This window comes from Fukomys damarensis, unplaced genomic scaffold, assembly GCF_012274545.1.
Source record: "Fukomys damarensis isolate Sample0158 unplaced genomic scaffold, DMR_v1.0_HiC HiC_scaffold_38, whole genome shotgun sequence".
In the NCBI taxonomy this organism is placed as follows: Eukaryota; Metazoa; Chordata; class Mammalia; order Rodentia; family Bathyergidae; genus Fukomys; species Fukomys damarensis.
In genome coordinates, this window is record NW_022900950.1 from 27,865,336 (window position 1) to 27,879,473 (window position 14,138).

General features: G+C 38.0%; 1 protein-coding gene across 2 annotated transcripts in view; it reads left to right on the plus strand.

The window, feature by feature from the left end:
* The window catches only part of Sgcg (sarcoglycan gamma), a 128,891-nt gene that overhangs the window by 74,871 nt on the left and 39,882 nt on the right, over window positions 1–14,138 (plus strand). For both annotated transcript variants that reach the window (XM_010607479.3, XM_010607480.3), the window contains exons 3-4: window positions 2,345–2,446; window positions 5,758–5,845. In XM_010607479.3, coding sequence (XP_010605781.1) covers window positions 2,345–2,446; window positions 5,758–5,845 — 190 coding nt within the window. The remainder of the gene's footprint in view (window positions 1–2,344; window positions 2,447–5,757; window positions 5,846–14,138) is intronic.

The window sequence follows — 14,138 nt, forward strand, 5'->3', positions numbered from 1 at the left end:
ATGTGTTTTATATATGTAGTGAAGTTTCATTTGGCCATAGAGAATGATATCTTATCATTTGCAGAAAAATGGATGGTAATTGAGATCATGAAATTAAGTAAAATAAACCAAATTCAGCTTTTCCAGGTTCTGCAGTCATCTGAACAAAAATGCTATTGATGTATAACATACTGCTATTATTGGTCTTTTTATATAAATATATATATATTTTTTTTAATAGAATTTTTTGGAAATTTTAACTGTATTGTCAACTTTGGAAAAAGTTATCCTAGTTTACTGTGTTAAATTGGCATTATACAGAAATTAACAGCCATATTGGTCTAGAAATGTTAGACTTAATTTTTCTTCCATCTGTACAGGGGTAATGCACTGTATTAAATATGTAAGGTCTTATCTATGTGGGTTTGATTACAGAAACTAGTATTCTCTAAATAAAATAAAATAATAATAATAATAATAATAATATTAAACCAAATTCAGAAAGACAAATGTCACATGTTTTCCTTAATATGTAGAATCTGAAAAAGAGAAAAAGAAAAATAACCAAAAAATAGAAGGGAAAGTATTATTAGATAAGAGTAAGGGAATAATGGAGAACAGGAAGGAGGTGTGAGGAAGGGTAATAGAAGGGATGGATATGACCAAATATGCCATATTCGTGTATGAAAATAAATGTGTAAAAATAAACAGAATCTTTTGCAAATGGAAAGGCGACCAAAAAATGGGAGAAAGGACAGGATGGAGAGGGGAGTGGGACATATGAACAATTCCCCATTCCACTACATTAATGACAACTTTAAATGTACAGTTCGATGGCACATTCATAAAACTATACAGCTATCACCACCATCCATCGTTAGAGCACTCTTATCTGTAGAACTGAATCTCTGCGATTCCTTTTTCCCTCTCCCACAGCCTGTAGCAACCATGACTGCTTTCTGTCTCTATGCATTCTTCTGCTTTACACACCTCAAATGAGACAGTAGTGGTCTTGCAAAGGCTGATTTATTTCATGTCAAACAATAGTATCCTCAAGGATCATACATGTTATAACATGTGTCAGCATTCTTTTTCTGTTTTAAGTCCGAATAACAGCCCATTGTGTGTACCAGCCACATTGCATTAATCAGCTCATCTGTTGGTGAGTAGTTGAAGTAGATCCCATGCTTTCTGCGCTCAGATGATAAGAAGCAGAGATGTAGAGTGAATACAGGAAAAGGCCTTGTGTCCGAGCCTGAAGAAACCAGGTGTGAGAGGCTGGGTAGAGAAGGGCAAATCTGTAAGGGAGCTGAGGATGTGGTTCTGGGGCTTGAAGGAAATCTAGGAGAACACGTAGCATGAAAACCAAAGAAGGATCATAGTTCACAGATGTTCACAGATGATAAATGCTGCTGAGAATGAAGCTGAAAAAGGCCATGATGTAGATAATTAGTGGTCATGGGTGACCTGTAGAAATTTGCTTTCTGTTTGATTATCACTTATAGCAGAATCCGTGGGAACAGGCCCTTCGAACAGAGCTCCCCATCCTCCTGGAGTGTTTGTGATTTTTAAAGTTTCCAATATGTGTTACACAGTAAACTCAGACGATATGCTTGATAGTGGTGTTCCAGGGCACTGTGACCACTAATCCCAGTGTGTCAACTGCACTAGATTCAGAAATGCCTCAAAGAAGACTGAAGCACACCCATGGGGCAGTTGTGACCTTGGTTTCCATATGCTGTCCCTCACCAGTTTTTCTCTGGTACTGTTTTCCCACTGTCCCCCACCCCTCCAGAAAATAAGCAGCGTTGTTTGTTCACACCCTTGTACCATGAGGTTTCTGCCTTGGGGCCAGGTGACCTTGGATTGACCTGAAACTATGAGCCAAATTAAATCTTTCCTCCTTTAAGTTGTGGGTGTCAGATATCATGTCCCAGTGACAGAGAAGCTAACTAATACAGATGTGATGCAACTGTTCAGTGTCCTGAGTGTAGTTTTGATCACACAAATCTGTGTATGTGTTAAAATTCACAGAGCTGTATACCTCACAATAATTTGTTTCACTGTATATTTATTTCATATTTTTAAAAAACAGCAATGGTAACATATTTTAATATGATTGTGCAGTCTTAAATGTTTGTTGTAAAATGATTCTTTAACTCTTGTTATCTCCCAAATAGTTCTTTGTACTTACAAGATTCTTTAAAAGGGGAATATTAAATAAAAAACAACTAAAGTTTTAAGTGAGGCATTTAGGAGAAATGCCAAAAAAAATTTTAATGTAAGGAAATACATGCATAATTTAGGTGAAAACTAAGAAAAATGAAAGAAGACAATAAAACTCCATTGTCTCATTATTTTTAAGACAGGAATGGGTCACATGAGTGTAGCAAGAGATGGACTTCGCCTGGAAGGGGAATCTGAATTTTTGTTCCCATTGTATGCCAAAGAAATACGCTCCAGAGTGGTAAGAAAGTGACTTAAGTTTTAAACAATTTGTGCTTCATGAACAATAATGGTTAAGCACAGAAATCCAATACTTTTGGAGGGGAATTTTAGGGAGCCTATATACCTACACACGGGTGGCATGCTTTGCATAAAAACTTAGCTATCATGTTGTGGAACTCATCTCCTATATTTTATTCTGCACAGACTTTATTTTCATGTATTTCAGATTTGAATTTGGTGCCCTCATATCACTGACCTTAATTAACTAAACATTTAAGAAATGAACATCTTTTCCCAAAAAACAAGTTAACCTTCCATTCATCAGTGCAAGTAGCTTAAATAGACTTATTTCAAGGCATTCAAAGTTATCTGAGAAGTTTTGGAGAAATTAGTTTCATAGTTGTGTGTTCTGTGTTAGTTATCACTTCTTGGCCTTTCTGCTAATATCAAGTGTATTCCGTATTAGTTATGCTAATTAGAAGTCTCCATAGTACATCCAAAATCCTCGTTAAATAATTGTAAGACTTTAAAAGTAAATTAACATTTTCTTCCTTTACCTCCATGGAATTTATAAAAAAGAATAGCCCAAGTAAAGTCAAACAATTTTTAATATGTTTTATTTTTCTACACAATGTTAAGAACATTGTTCTAGATTATTTATAAATGGCATTTCTCCTTCCCAGAAAGTTGAAACCTCATCCAATTAGAACCTACCAATCAAAGTATACTCTTCACTTTCCTTCTATATTTCAGAATGTGAATCCATACTTTAGTGTCTCCTGCCTGCAGATGCTATACAGCTACCATAGGAGAATTAGAAAAGAAAAAAAGACTTACTACTAAGAAATACCATTAAATAGCTGAAACACACTCCTAAACTAAACATTGGATCACCAAGTTCTGCAAAAGGATACGACATAAACTTTATATATAAAAAAATGACCACTGAGAAGGGATCCCAAAGAGTACAAAGCCTGTAGGTACTTTTATGCATGACTATATTATATTTCTTCTAGAATATCTTATTAGCCATAAAGCAGACCAATGACCTGTCATATCATAGGCTAATTCATGTGTAGGCTCAATTCTGTGAGCTGTTTCCAGTAATAGCCTTACATTAATCATGAAGACATTTTAGGGTGTTAAGTAGCCCTGTTGTACAGGTACATGGAAAATTAACACAAATTTTTGTAAACAGGGAAGTCAGATACAAATAAAGCATTAAAAATATTAGAATTTAGCTTTTTTCTACCAGATATCAGATGGCTGATCTCTCATATCATATTTTGAAAGAAATAAGAGTGGTAACCTGTCCTTAAGATTGAAATCAGGTGACTAGATCATAGCAAATATAATATTCTGGCATTAATAATAACTTTCAGTTCAATTTTATCAGACTCTTTCATCTCTGGTATTCTTTAAAAAGAAAACAAAGAGCAAAATTACAAAAATATTTCAGATAACCACATATTAAAGTCTCACAATGTGGTATTAGTGGGTATGTCAATCAAAATACTCAATGAAATTACAGAAATAATTTGAATATTATGTGATAATAGAGCTATACAAAATTGTGTGACTAATATAGCTTTTACAAAAATAGAAGTTACAGAACAAAACTATGCCTTGTTAACTTCTGTGTGCACAATAGATACATTAGTCCCAAGTTTTCTTTTCCAAGGCAAGTCTGGGAAGCAATTTTCCATAAAATTGTAGAAAATAAATTATCTTATAAATCTGAAAAATTTGCCACATTATTCACTAACCTATACTGCTAGGCTACCAGAATTTTGTAATTATAAATATATTTGAGGTTGGTGTTCTGATCTCTAAAGTCTGATTACTTAGTAACCCCCACACTTGAGCCCAGCTGCACATGTGGGGAAAGAGTCACCCAGATGCCAGACTGGGATCAGTACATCCCTGAGGACAGAAGCTTTAAAATAGAAATGATTATAAAGGCTTTAATGGGCTGATGAAAGCAGAACTACAAATACATTTACAACATATAAAAAAAAGTGAAGACTGAAATGTTAGATCACACAAGAAAAGCTTCATCCAAAAGAAATGCCCAGTTAACTTACAAAAAAGAGGACTAACATCCAACTAAATAAAAACAGCCCTCCATATCTGTGAACTCCAAATCCATTGATTCAATTAACTACAGATCAAAAATGTTTTTAAAAATGTGTACTGTGTATGTACAGACTTTTCTAGTCATTATTCCTAAACATACAGTACAACTATTTACATGGTAAATCCATTGTGTAGGAATTACAAGTAACGTAGTATGATTTAAAGTGTATAGGAGAGTGCACTTGGGTTCTATCCAAATACTACACTATTTTATGTAACATACTTGTGCATCCACAGATTGTGAAACCCTCAGGGTAGCCTGGAATCAATTCCCCTTCAGATACCAAGGAATGCCTGTGTATCACTTTATTGTTAATACAGGTGTGCAGCTGTCTTTGGATTCTTGTATCAGTGATGGGCGTTTGTATTGTAGACAACAGAATACCAAGCCAGCATCAGCATGAACTAACAGGAGTTTTAATTCTCACATAACAACTAGCTGGAGGGGGCAACTACAGCCTTGTTTCAGCCTTTGTCATCCTCCTACTTTCCACTCTAGCAGACTGCTAGACTATATCCAAGGCACACGGCCAGGAAATGTCAATGTTGGGGTGTGTATGTGTCAAGACACAGCCCCATCCCAGAATGTCTCAACCTACACCTCCCTGGCCACCACTAGCCACAGGTGTTGCTAGGAGAACAAGTTATGTTGCTGTTCCCCAAAAAAGTGCATTGAGTACCTGTTGGCTCAGACAACCAGAAGTGAACCCCACGAGAAAGGACTTTGTCCAGGCATGGGGATGGCTCTCCCAGCTCCAAACTGATCCCTGTCCTCCCATTCCAGCAGAATGGTAGAAAAGAGCATGGGACTTGCCATCTAAAGATGGAGTTCCATCATGGAATTGTCGCTTCGTAGCCATGACCTGGAGTGAGCAGTAATGTGTTCTCTCTGAGCTCAATTTCCTCACTTCTGTATTAGGGATAACAGTACCTACTCTATATTGTGGAGGGTAAAATGAGAGGATAGACACTAAAATCGTTATTAAAGTATTCATTATTATTATCATGGCAGTTATTTTCTAATAATGCAACAACAACTATTTTGGGGGCGGGGGGCACCGGGGATCGAACTCAGGTTCCACCAAGTTTATAGGATCCTATTATGTGCTAATGTTGGAGAAATTTTACATAAATCTAAAATTAAATGCAAATATAAATATATCTTTTGCTAACTTTTTAAAACCCCCTTTCCAGGATTCATCTCTGCTTCTACAGTCGACTCAGAATGTTACTGTAAATGCACGAAACTTGGCAGGGGAAGTCACAGGCAGGTTAAAAGTGGGTAAGTCCAATTCCTTGAATGTATTTATGTACATGAGATCCAGGAACAGAGCTCCACAGATAAGTTGCTTTTTCCTTCCAGAGGATTAGGGCTTATGGATGAACAATAACACACGAATTTTCTAAAATCCATGTTGTGCTAACCACAGAGAATAGTTACATCCATGGGCTGGGTGGGAGGACAACTTGACATTTTTATTTTCCTCATTGAGTTTATTGGTACATTTTAGATATACAGTACAGTTACATTTATTATTGAGATCTTGCACCTGTACATGATAGGTTTTGGTGCTCATTTTTCCCTTGTCACCACCCTCCCTTCATCCCCTCCTACCCTCCCCATTTACAAACACTTTATTTTCATTTTCTCATATTTTTTTCTTTTTCCCTACACTTCCCACTTTCCCTACACCTTTAGCCCTTTTCTTCCTATTTCACATTGTCAATTATCTCATCATGTACTATTATAGTTTTTCACACCAGAGAAACTATTAGGTATTTACACATGTGTGATGTATTTATTTCACTTATGAGTGTATCCTCAATATGTATCCATTTTTCTATGAATGAATCTAATTTCTCATTCATTATATCTGAGTAGTCCATTTTATAGAAAAACCATATCTTCTTTATCAGGTCTCCAACTGATGGGCAAATGGGCTGTTTCCAAATTTTAGCTATTACAAACTGTGCCACTATAAACATAGGTGCACATATATCACTGTGATATGATTATTTAATTCTTTTGGAAAGATACCCAGAAGAGGGATAGCTGAGTCAAATGGAACCTCTAGTCCTAGCTTTGAGGCATCTCCATATTGATTTCCATAGTGGTGGCACCAGTCTGCACTCCCACCAACAATGGAGAAGGGTTCCTTTCTCCCTGCAACCCTGCCAACATTTGTTATTGGTTGATTTCTTGGTAACAGCCATTCTTTGTGGGGTGAGTGGAATCTCAGTGTTGTTTTCATCTGCATCTCTCGAATCACCAGTGATGCAGAACGTGTATTCATATATTTACTTGCTGCTTTTACTTCTTTGCCTGGGAAATATCTGTTCATTTCAGATGCCTATTTTTGAATGGGGTCTTTACATTTGGGTGGGCTGATTGTTTTGAGTTCTTTATATATTCTAGATAATATTCCTTTGTCGAGGAGCAGCTGATAAAAATTTTTTCCCATATTGTAGGTTGCCTTTTAGTTCTGTTGATAGTTTTTTTGCAGTGCAGAAGCTTTTTAATAAGATGAGATCCCAGTTGTTGATTCTTTCTGCTACTTTCTGTGCTACTGAGGATTTGTTCATAAAGTCTTTTCCTATGCCAGTGTCTTCAAGAGTTCTGCCTAACTTATCTTCCAGCAAGTTTAGTGTTTCTTTGACAAAATTCAACACCCATTCAAGATAAAAAAAACCTGCAAAAATTGTAATAGATGGTCTATATCTCAACTTAATAAAGGCTATCTATGAAAAACCTACAACCAACATCATATTAAATGGCCAAAAACTGAAAACCTTCATGTTAAAATCAGAAACAAGACAAGGATTCCCACTATCACCACTCCTCTTCAATATAGTTCTGGAGACATTAGCCACAGCAATTTAGACAAGAGAAAGAAATTAAAGCAATAAAGATGGGAAAGGAAGAAATTAAACTGTCATTATTTGCTGACGATATGATACTCTACATTGAAGACCCAAAAAATTCCACCAAAAGACTTCTAGACTTAATTGACACTTTTAAGCAGAGTAGCTGGATACAAGGTCAACATTCAAAAATCAATAGCCTTCTTGTATAAAAATAACAGACTCACTTAGAGAGAAATTAGGGAAACAATTCCTTTCACAATAGCATCCAAAAAATGAAGTATCTAGGAATCAATCTAACGAAAGAAGCAAAAGACCTCGACACTGAAAACTACAGAACTCTGAAAAAAGAGATCGAAGAGTATATAAAAAAATGGAAAGATATCCCTGGCTCCTGGGTAGGAAGAATCAGCATAATGAAAATGGCCATACTACCAAAACTGCTATACAGATTCAATGCAATGCTAATTGAAATTCCAAAACTATATTTCACAGAACTAGAAAAAAGAATCCAAAAATTCATTTGGAACCAGAAAAAACTTAGAATAGCAAAAACCATCCTAGGCAACAGAGACATGGCAGCAGGTACAACAATTTCTAATTTGAAACTATACTACAAAGCCACTGTGATAAAAACAGCATGGTACTGGCAAAGAAAAAGATCTGAGGATCAGTGGAACAGACTGGAAGATACAAAAACAACTCCAGATGTACTCAGCTACCTCATATTTGACAAAGGAGCCAACCATCCTCACTGGAGGCAAGATAGCCTCTTTAATAAATGGTGCTGGAAAAACTGGATTTCAACCTGTCAAAGATTAAAACTAGACCCTTATCTTTCACCATGCACTAAACTAAAATCCAAGTAGATTAAAGATATTTTTAATCAAAATTATTTTTGTTCTGAAAAACTTAGGATCATCCAAGCTAGTGCAAGAGACAGAATATTAATTACAGAATAAAAGCAAAAATCTCTCATTGACTAAAGTAAAGGAACCAAAGTAGCCAGTCTCAGAAGAACGAAGCTGGAGGCTGAGAGCCAAAACCCTATTCCTATTCTTTTCCTCCCCTCCTCATTCCCACCCTCTATGTCTCTTTCTCCCTGATCTCTAGTCTCACTTCTCTCTCCTCTTGCTCTTGCCCTCTCCTCCTACCTAAGTGCTCCATGATCCTCCTTTCCAGCGTTATCTTCACCCATCACTTCCACTTGGATGTGACAACTGTCTCACATCTGACCCTACAGGACCTGCCAGGCCTCCCTGTCCCTGGCTCTCATCTACTCTCTGTAGTTCTCACCATTGACTATCTTAGTCTCCAGGTATGCAAGTTCTAAACTTCCAGCAGAGTCCTCATTAGGAGAACCCAACTCCCCTGTTCCACCAGCCACCCCTTGGTCAGCTTCACCCACCCCTCCAAGGGGCTAAGTCCAGAGAATAAGGTCCTGTGGAGGTAAAGTCACATGGAAGCTAACAGAGTGGAAAAAAATCATCAAGAAAGGACACACACCTGGATTCATCCAAACACAATGAAAAATACATGAAAAACATTTTTCCTGTATTGAACATGTACACACTTATTTTCTTGTCAGTATTTCTAACAATGCAGTGGAGCAATTGTTTGTTGTTAATCATACAGAGATTATTTAAAGGACATATGAGTACTTTGTAGGTTCTGTGCAAACACTTCTCTCTTTATAGAAGGGACTTAGGCATTACTAGGTTGGGTATCTGCAGAGGGCACTGGTAACAGTTCCACGGGGTTTCTTAGAAGCACTTGTAGACATAAGAAATAACAAAAGAGGAAACCAAATGGGGATAGCCAGACATATCATTCTCTACACCATCCACACTGCATAGATGCACTAAACCTATGAAACTGGATGACTCCTGTGGCTATGAAGAAATGGAGTAAAGGTGTATGACTGTGACTAGCACACACTAGAAAGTCTCAGGTCTTTCTTTTTCCATGGCTCCTAAAAGGTAAAATAATGTTGTGCTGGAAGGTGCAGCTATACCTTAACCAAATGGTTGCTTTTATTATACTATGCAAGACATTTCATATTTTACGCTCTGTTTCAACTTTTATAATTTACTATGGATAATGAATTGTATTTTCTTTTTGCTTAGAAATTTCAGTCAATCACTCCATCCGCTGAAATTCTCAATCAATCTAGAAATGAACCTGAGTTTATCCAGCATCCATGTTCTTGAACTTGGTGAAATTAATTTCTATTTTCTTGTTAAATTATACAGTATTATGATTTATTTTTATCATCGTTTCTTTAAAATCCTTATCTGCCTATAGAGTTTTAAGCATTTGAGAAGTTTTTGCTCAATCTTCTTATTCATTCAACAAATATTTGCTGAATGTCAAAGGCTAGTTTCTATATGCTGTCAAGTAATAACATAGTGTATAGAATTATTTCTTAGAAGTTCCAATGGTCCTTGCAAGTGCAAGGACCCGAGTTCAATCCCTGGTACTAAAAAAAAAAAAAAAAAAAAAAAAAATTCCATGGTGGAAAAATCTTTTTTTATTCTCTTGTAAGAATTAAGTAGCACAGACACTCATTTCCTCATCATTTTGTTGGCGGACTTTTCACTGAGACCAGACAGAGATCATATAGACATGGCTCTTGTTTCAAAGGTAGAAAACTTGAAGCCCCCAAAAGCTCAGTATTGAGGAACACACAGTGAGTTAGGAGGAAAGCCACAGCGGAAACAGCCCAGGGCCTGCTTCTCCCCACAGCCGTGTTCCTGCCCTCCTCCCCATCAGTCTCCTGAGACCAGGGCAGACCGGGAACTCTCCTACCTGTGTAAATGTGAATTTCCCGCTTCCATCTTTGAGAAATTACCAGGAGTTAAACCAGTTCTTGTCAAAAAAATTTATGCACTGAAAGTACTTTTGTGAAAAGTGCTAAACTTGGTGTCTCATGCCCAATTATGTGTTTAATTTGGTGATTTACAAACCTTTGGATGGAAAGTCTGTCATATGGATGGACCTTGAGCTAAATGTGTTGCTCATTTCACCACATCTGAGAGTTTTGTCCTTCCGTAAATGTCTTCCCTGACCACAATCCTTCCAGCCTCACACTTTCAGGAAGGGGTTAACTTTAGTTTATTTGCATATTAAAATGTAATGTATGTGAAGTAGCCAAATGAATCCAATTTAGTTGAAAGAATAACTGCTTTTTTGTTAAAATGAAAAACTAGCATCAAAAACAACCAAGACCAAATTTCCTAGAGGAAATCAAATTTTACAAAGCATCCACTAGGAACTAACATTGCAAATCTCTAAACAAAAAGATACTAAAGCTTAAGCAACAAGAAAAGAATCTTACTAGTGGTAAATACAGCTGTTATCACAGCTTGTTTTCCTTTAATTTGAAGTGATTGAAATCAGTTCTGGTTAGTTAAAAGGTAAGAGATGCAAATTGGGAATGGTGGTTCTCTTGGTCCCAGAACTCTGGAAGGCTGATGCAGGAGGATTACAAGTTCACATTCTGCCTGTATAACTTAGTGAGACCCTGTCTAAGCAAAAAAAAATACAAACAGATAAAACATACAAGCCATACCCAGCAGTATAAGCACCTAGGTGGCTTGCTGGAGTTTAGCAGTGAGAAGTTTTCTGACACCTGAGCCAGGCTGCAGTCGGTCTCCCACACAAACAGCACCTAGCTGCTTAGCAACCCACCCCAGGTACAGAATCTGATTAGAAAGACCAGCCTCTCCTTCCAGAAGTGCCTACAGCTATGTAATCACTACAAATCCAAAGTGGAGATCTTTAAATTACAACCAAGTAAATCCAGTAGGGGAGCTGCTGATGTTTATGGCTGTGATGGTTAATTGTAGGTGTCAGATTGACTGGGTGAAAAGATACCTAGAGAACTTATCAAGTGTTCTTGTTAGGTGTTTCTGTGATTATGGAAGACACCTTCATTGTGGGCAAGCACCGTTCAGTTGGCTGTGGTTGTGGATGGAACAAAACAGGCAGAGGAGCAGTGAGTTTTCTCTCTTCTTTCGCTCTTCTGCCTGGAGCCTGACTGCTCTCCTCTACCTACCTTATATATCAAGACCACAGGCTCTCCAGCCCTGGGCTCCAGGACTTGTACCAGCAACACGTCTGGGGATGTCAGACATTCTGCCTTAGACTTAGAATTATTACACAATCTGCCTTCCTGTTCCTTAGGTCTTTGGACTTGAGCTGAGCTACTGGTATTCACCCAATTGCTAGAGTTCTTCGAAATTATGCATTCAAAGAGTTTTTATGATAAACTTTTTTTTCTTTTTGAAGTACTAGAAATTGAACCCAGAGCCTTGGCACTGAGCTACATCCCAGTCCTTTCTTTAAAAAAATATATTTTTTTAAAATTTTGAGACAGGACCTCACTAATTTGCCTGGGCTGAGCTCAAATTTACAATCCTGCTGTGTCCACCACCCAGAGTGCAACATGGGAGGATTTTGAGAGAGAGACTTTCTACCCTCAGTGGATCTGAAGTGAAAATATAAGCATAAAAAACAAGTACAACAAAGTGAATTATATAGCACTGTAGAAATTCACATATGCCATGTTAAGAGCCCTAAAACTACAGCCTGTTGTCTTTAGGTGCAATGGTGGAACTCAAGCAATGTTGCTAGGACAGTCAAGAGTTATCTCTATTATGTGTTGCTCTAAAGTCACAAGACATAGCTGCTGCTCTGAACTCCTCACTGTAGCAGCAGGAGAAACAGGCAGTGTGGGAACAGCCTTTAAAAGTGCTCAGAAAACAAAGAACAATAGCTTAATTAATGATCCCAATGGCTCTGCAACAAAATCACTAAAGCAGTTAGAGTGCTGTAGGGACAGGTGTAGTGAAGATGATCCTCAGAGATCCTTCCCAGATTGATGGGAATTCAGGAGCTTTTCTGCTGTAGCTTTGACCCCTTATGCAGAGCTTTCTGCAGCCCCATCAAAGAGAAGGAACCAAGAGGCATCTGCTTGCTGGACAAGCCTGGTAGTGCTGCGTGGTGGGAACAGGAATTCTGGGATAACATCTGGAGGTCCCCTCACCATGACTGAAGACCCCTTGCAGGCCTAATCCCATCTGCAACACACATAAGCATGTGATGATATGGTGGGAACTTGTAGTCATCACTCCAGAGCACCACCTCCACAGAGGCTGCAGGAGACAGCCTGCAGAGGCACTGGGAGAAGCAAGGGCACAAAGACATAGAGAAGTGGATACTCTGTATTGCATCACCAGGAGGAGAAATCAGTGGGGAAGCTGAAAAGAAGAGGATACTGAGAATGAGGAAGATGTTCGGGAGAGCACCAATGTTGGAGGAGGCGGAGGAGGATGCCCATGTGGGTGTACCATTTTTCCTCCAAAATAAGAACAGGTCTTATATTAAATTTTGCTTATTGTGAGGATGCCTTTTTTTCCCCATCTACAAAAATCTAGATTTATTCATGTACAAAACCTATATTTTTCCGACACAGTCATGTCATCTTCTGGAACATCATCATAATTCTCCAAACCCTGAATTCTGGCCTCCAGAAGTCTGAATTTCTCCAGCATCTAAATTTTTTGGGGGGGAGGTGGTTCTGGAGATCGAACTCGGGACCTTGTGCTTGTGAGGCCAGAGTCTGAATTTCCTGTGACTCTATTTCCTGCAGAACTATTGCCCCAATCTCATGTCCAGCAACATTGCTCTTCTTAAATGAGCAGTTGCTGTCCATGTGGCCTCCTCATAATGCATTGGGCAATACAGCTGTCAGTGGTTTTATCCCATGAATTCTTCACCCAAGTTGCAACTTCTTAGAGGCTGGCTTCACAAAGTTTCCATTAAATCAAGTGTTAATTGAAGACTTACAGGACTGGAGTGGCAACAAAAATGATGACAGTTAAGAATGATGGTCCACATAAAAGCGACAAAAAATTGCAGGCAAAATTCAGATGTTCTTTCAAAATGTTTATTTCCCACAAATGCATTAAGTACACACATTTTAACACATGACACATGGAATTATGAAGATTCACATTACACTCAGCCACATCCGTGCGTAATCAAGTGTGCACACTATTCTTCATTGTGTCTGTGCTCCGATTGGTCATTAAGTCTTGAGTCCATCTGTTTAAATAGGCATTTGCCTCTCATCCAAGGGTACTCATCTGGGTATTTCAAATACTTAGTGATAATTTATATTATCATTTAAGTTTAATGTCAATAATAGCATTTATTTATATTTAATTAAATATTAACATTATTTTAGAATTCAGTACATCTATCATGCTTCACAACAGATACACTAACTGCATCCCTTTGGCTGACAATCTTAACTGAGGCTTATCTTCAGGATAGAGCTTATATTATGAATATCCTGAAAAGTCATGTTAGGCCTTATTTTTTTGTGAGGTCATATTTTGGGGGAAATGTGGTAGAGCTCTCTTCCATGTAAAGCAGCAAGAGTTTTCCAAGAAGCTGACCAGTTCCCTTGGTGGGGTAGCAGCCCTCATCACTGCGTGGATTTGGGCCCAGGAAATGTTCCAGGAAACCCACCTGGAGCCAACTCAGCGCTGCTCTGGGAAAGCCTCTCAAAGGGATATACACATTGAAATGAACGGTGCTGGTGTGCGAGCAGACAACTGCACACTTTCACCTAAGGGTTTTAAACAGGGGCATAAAATCTCCTCCAGCAGGAAGACAAGAATAGCAACTGCAATGGCCAAAACGAC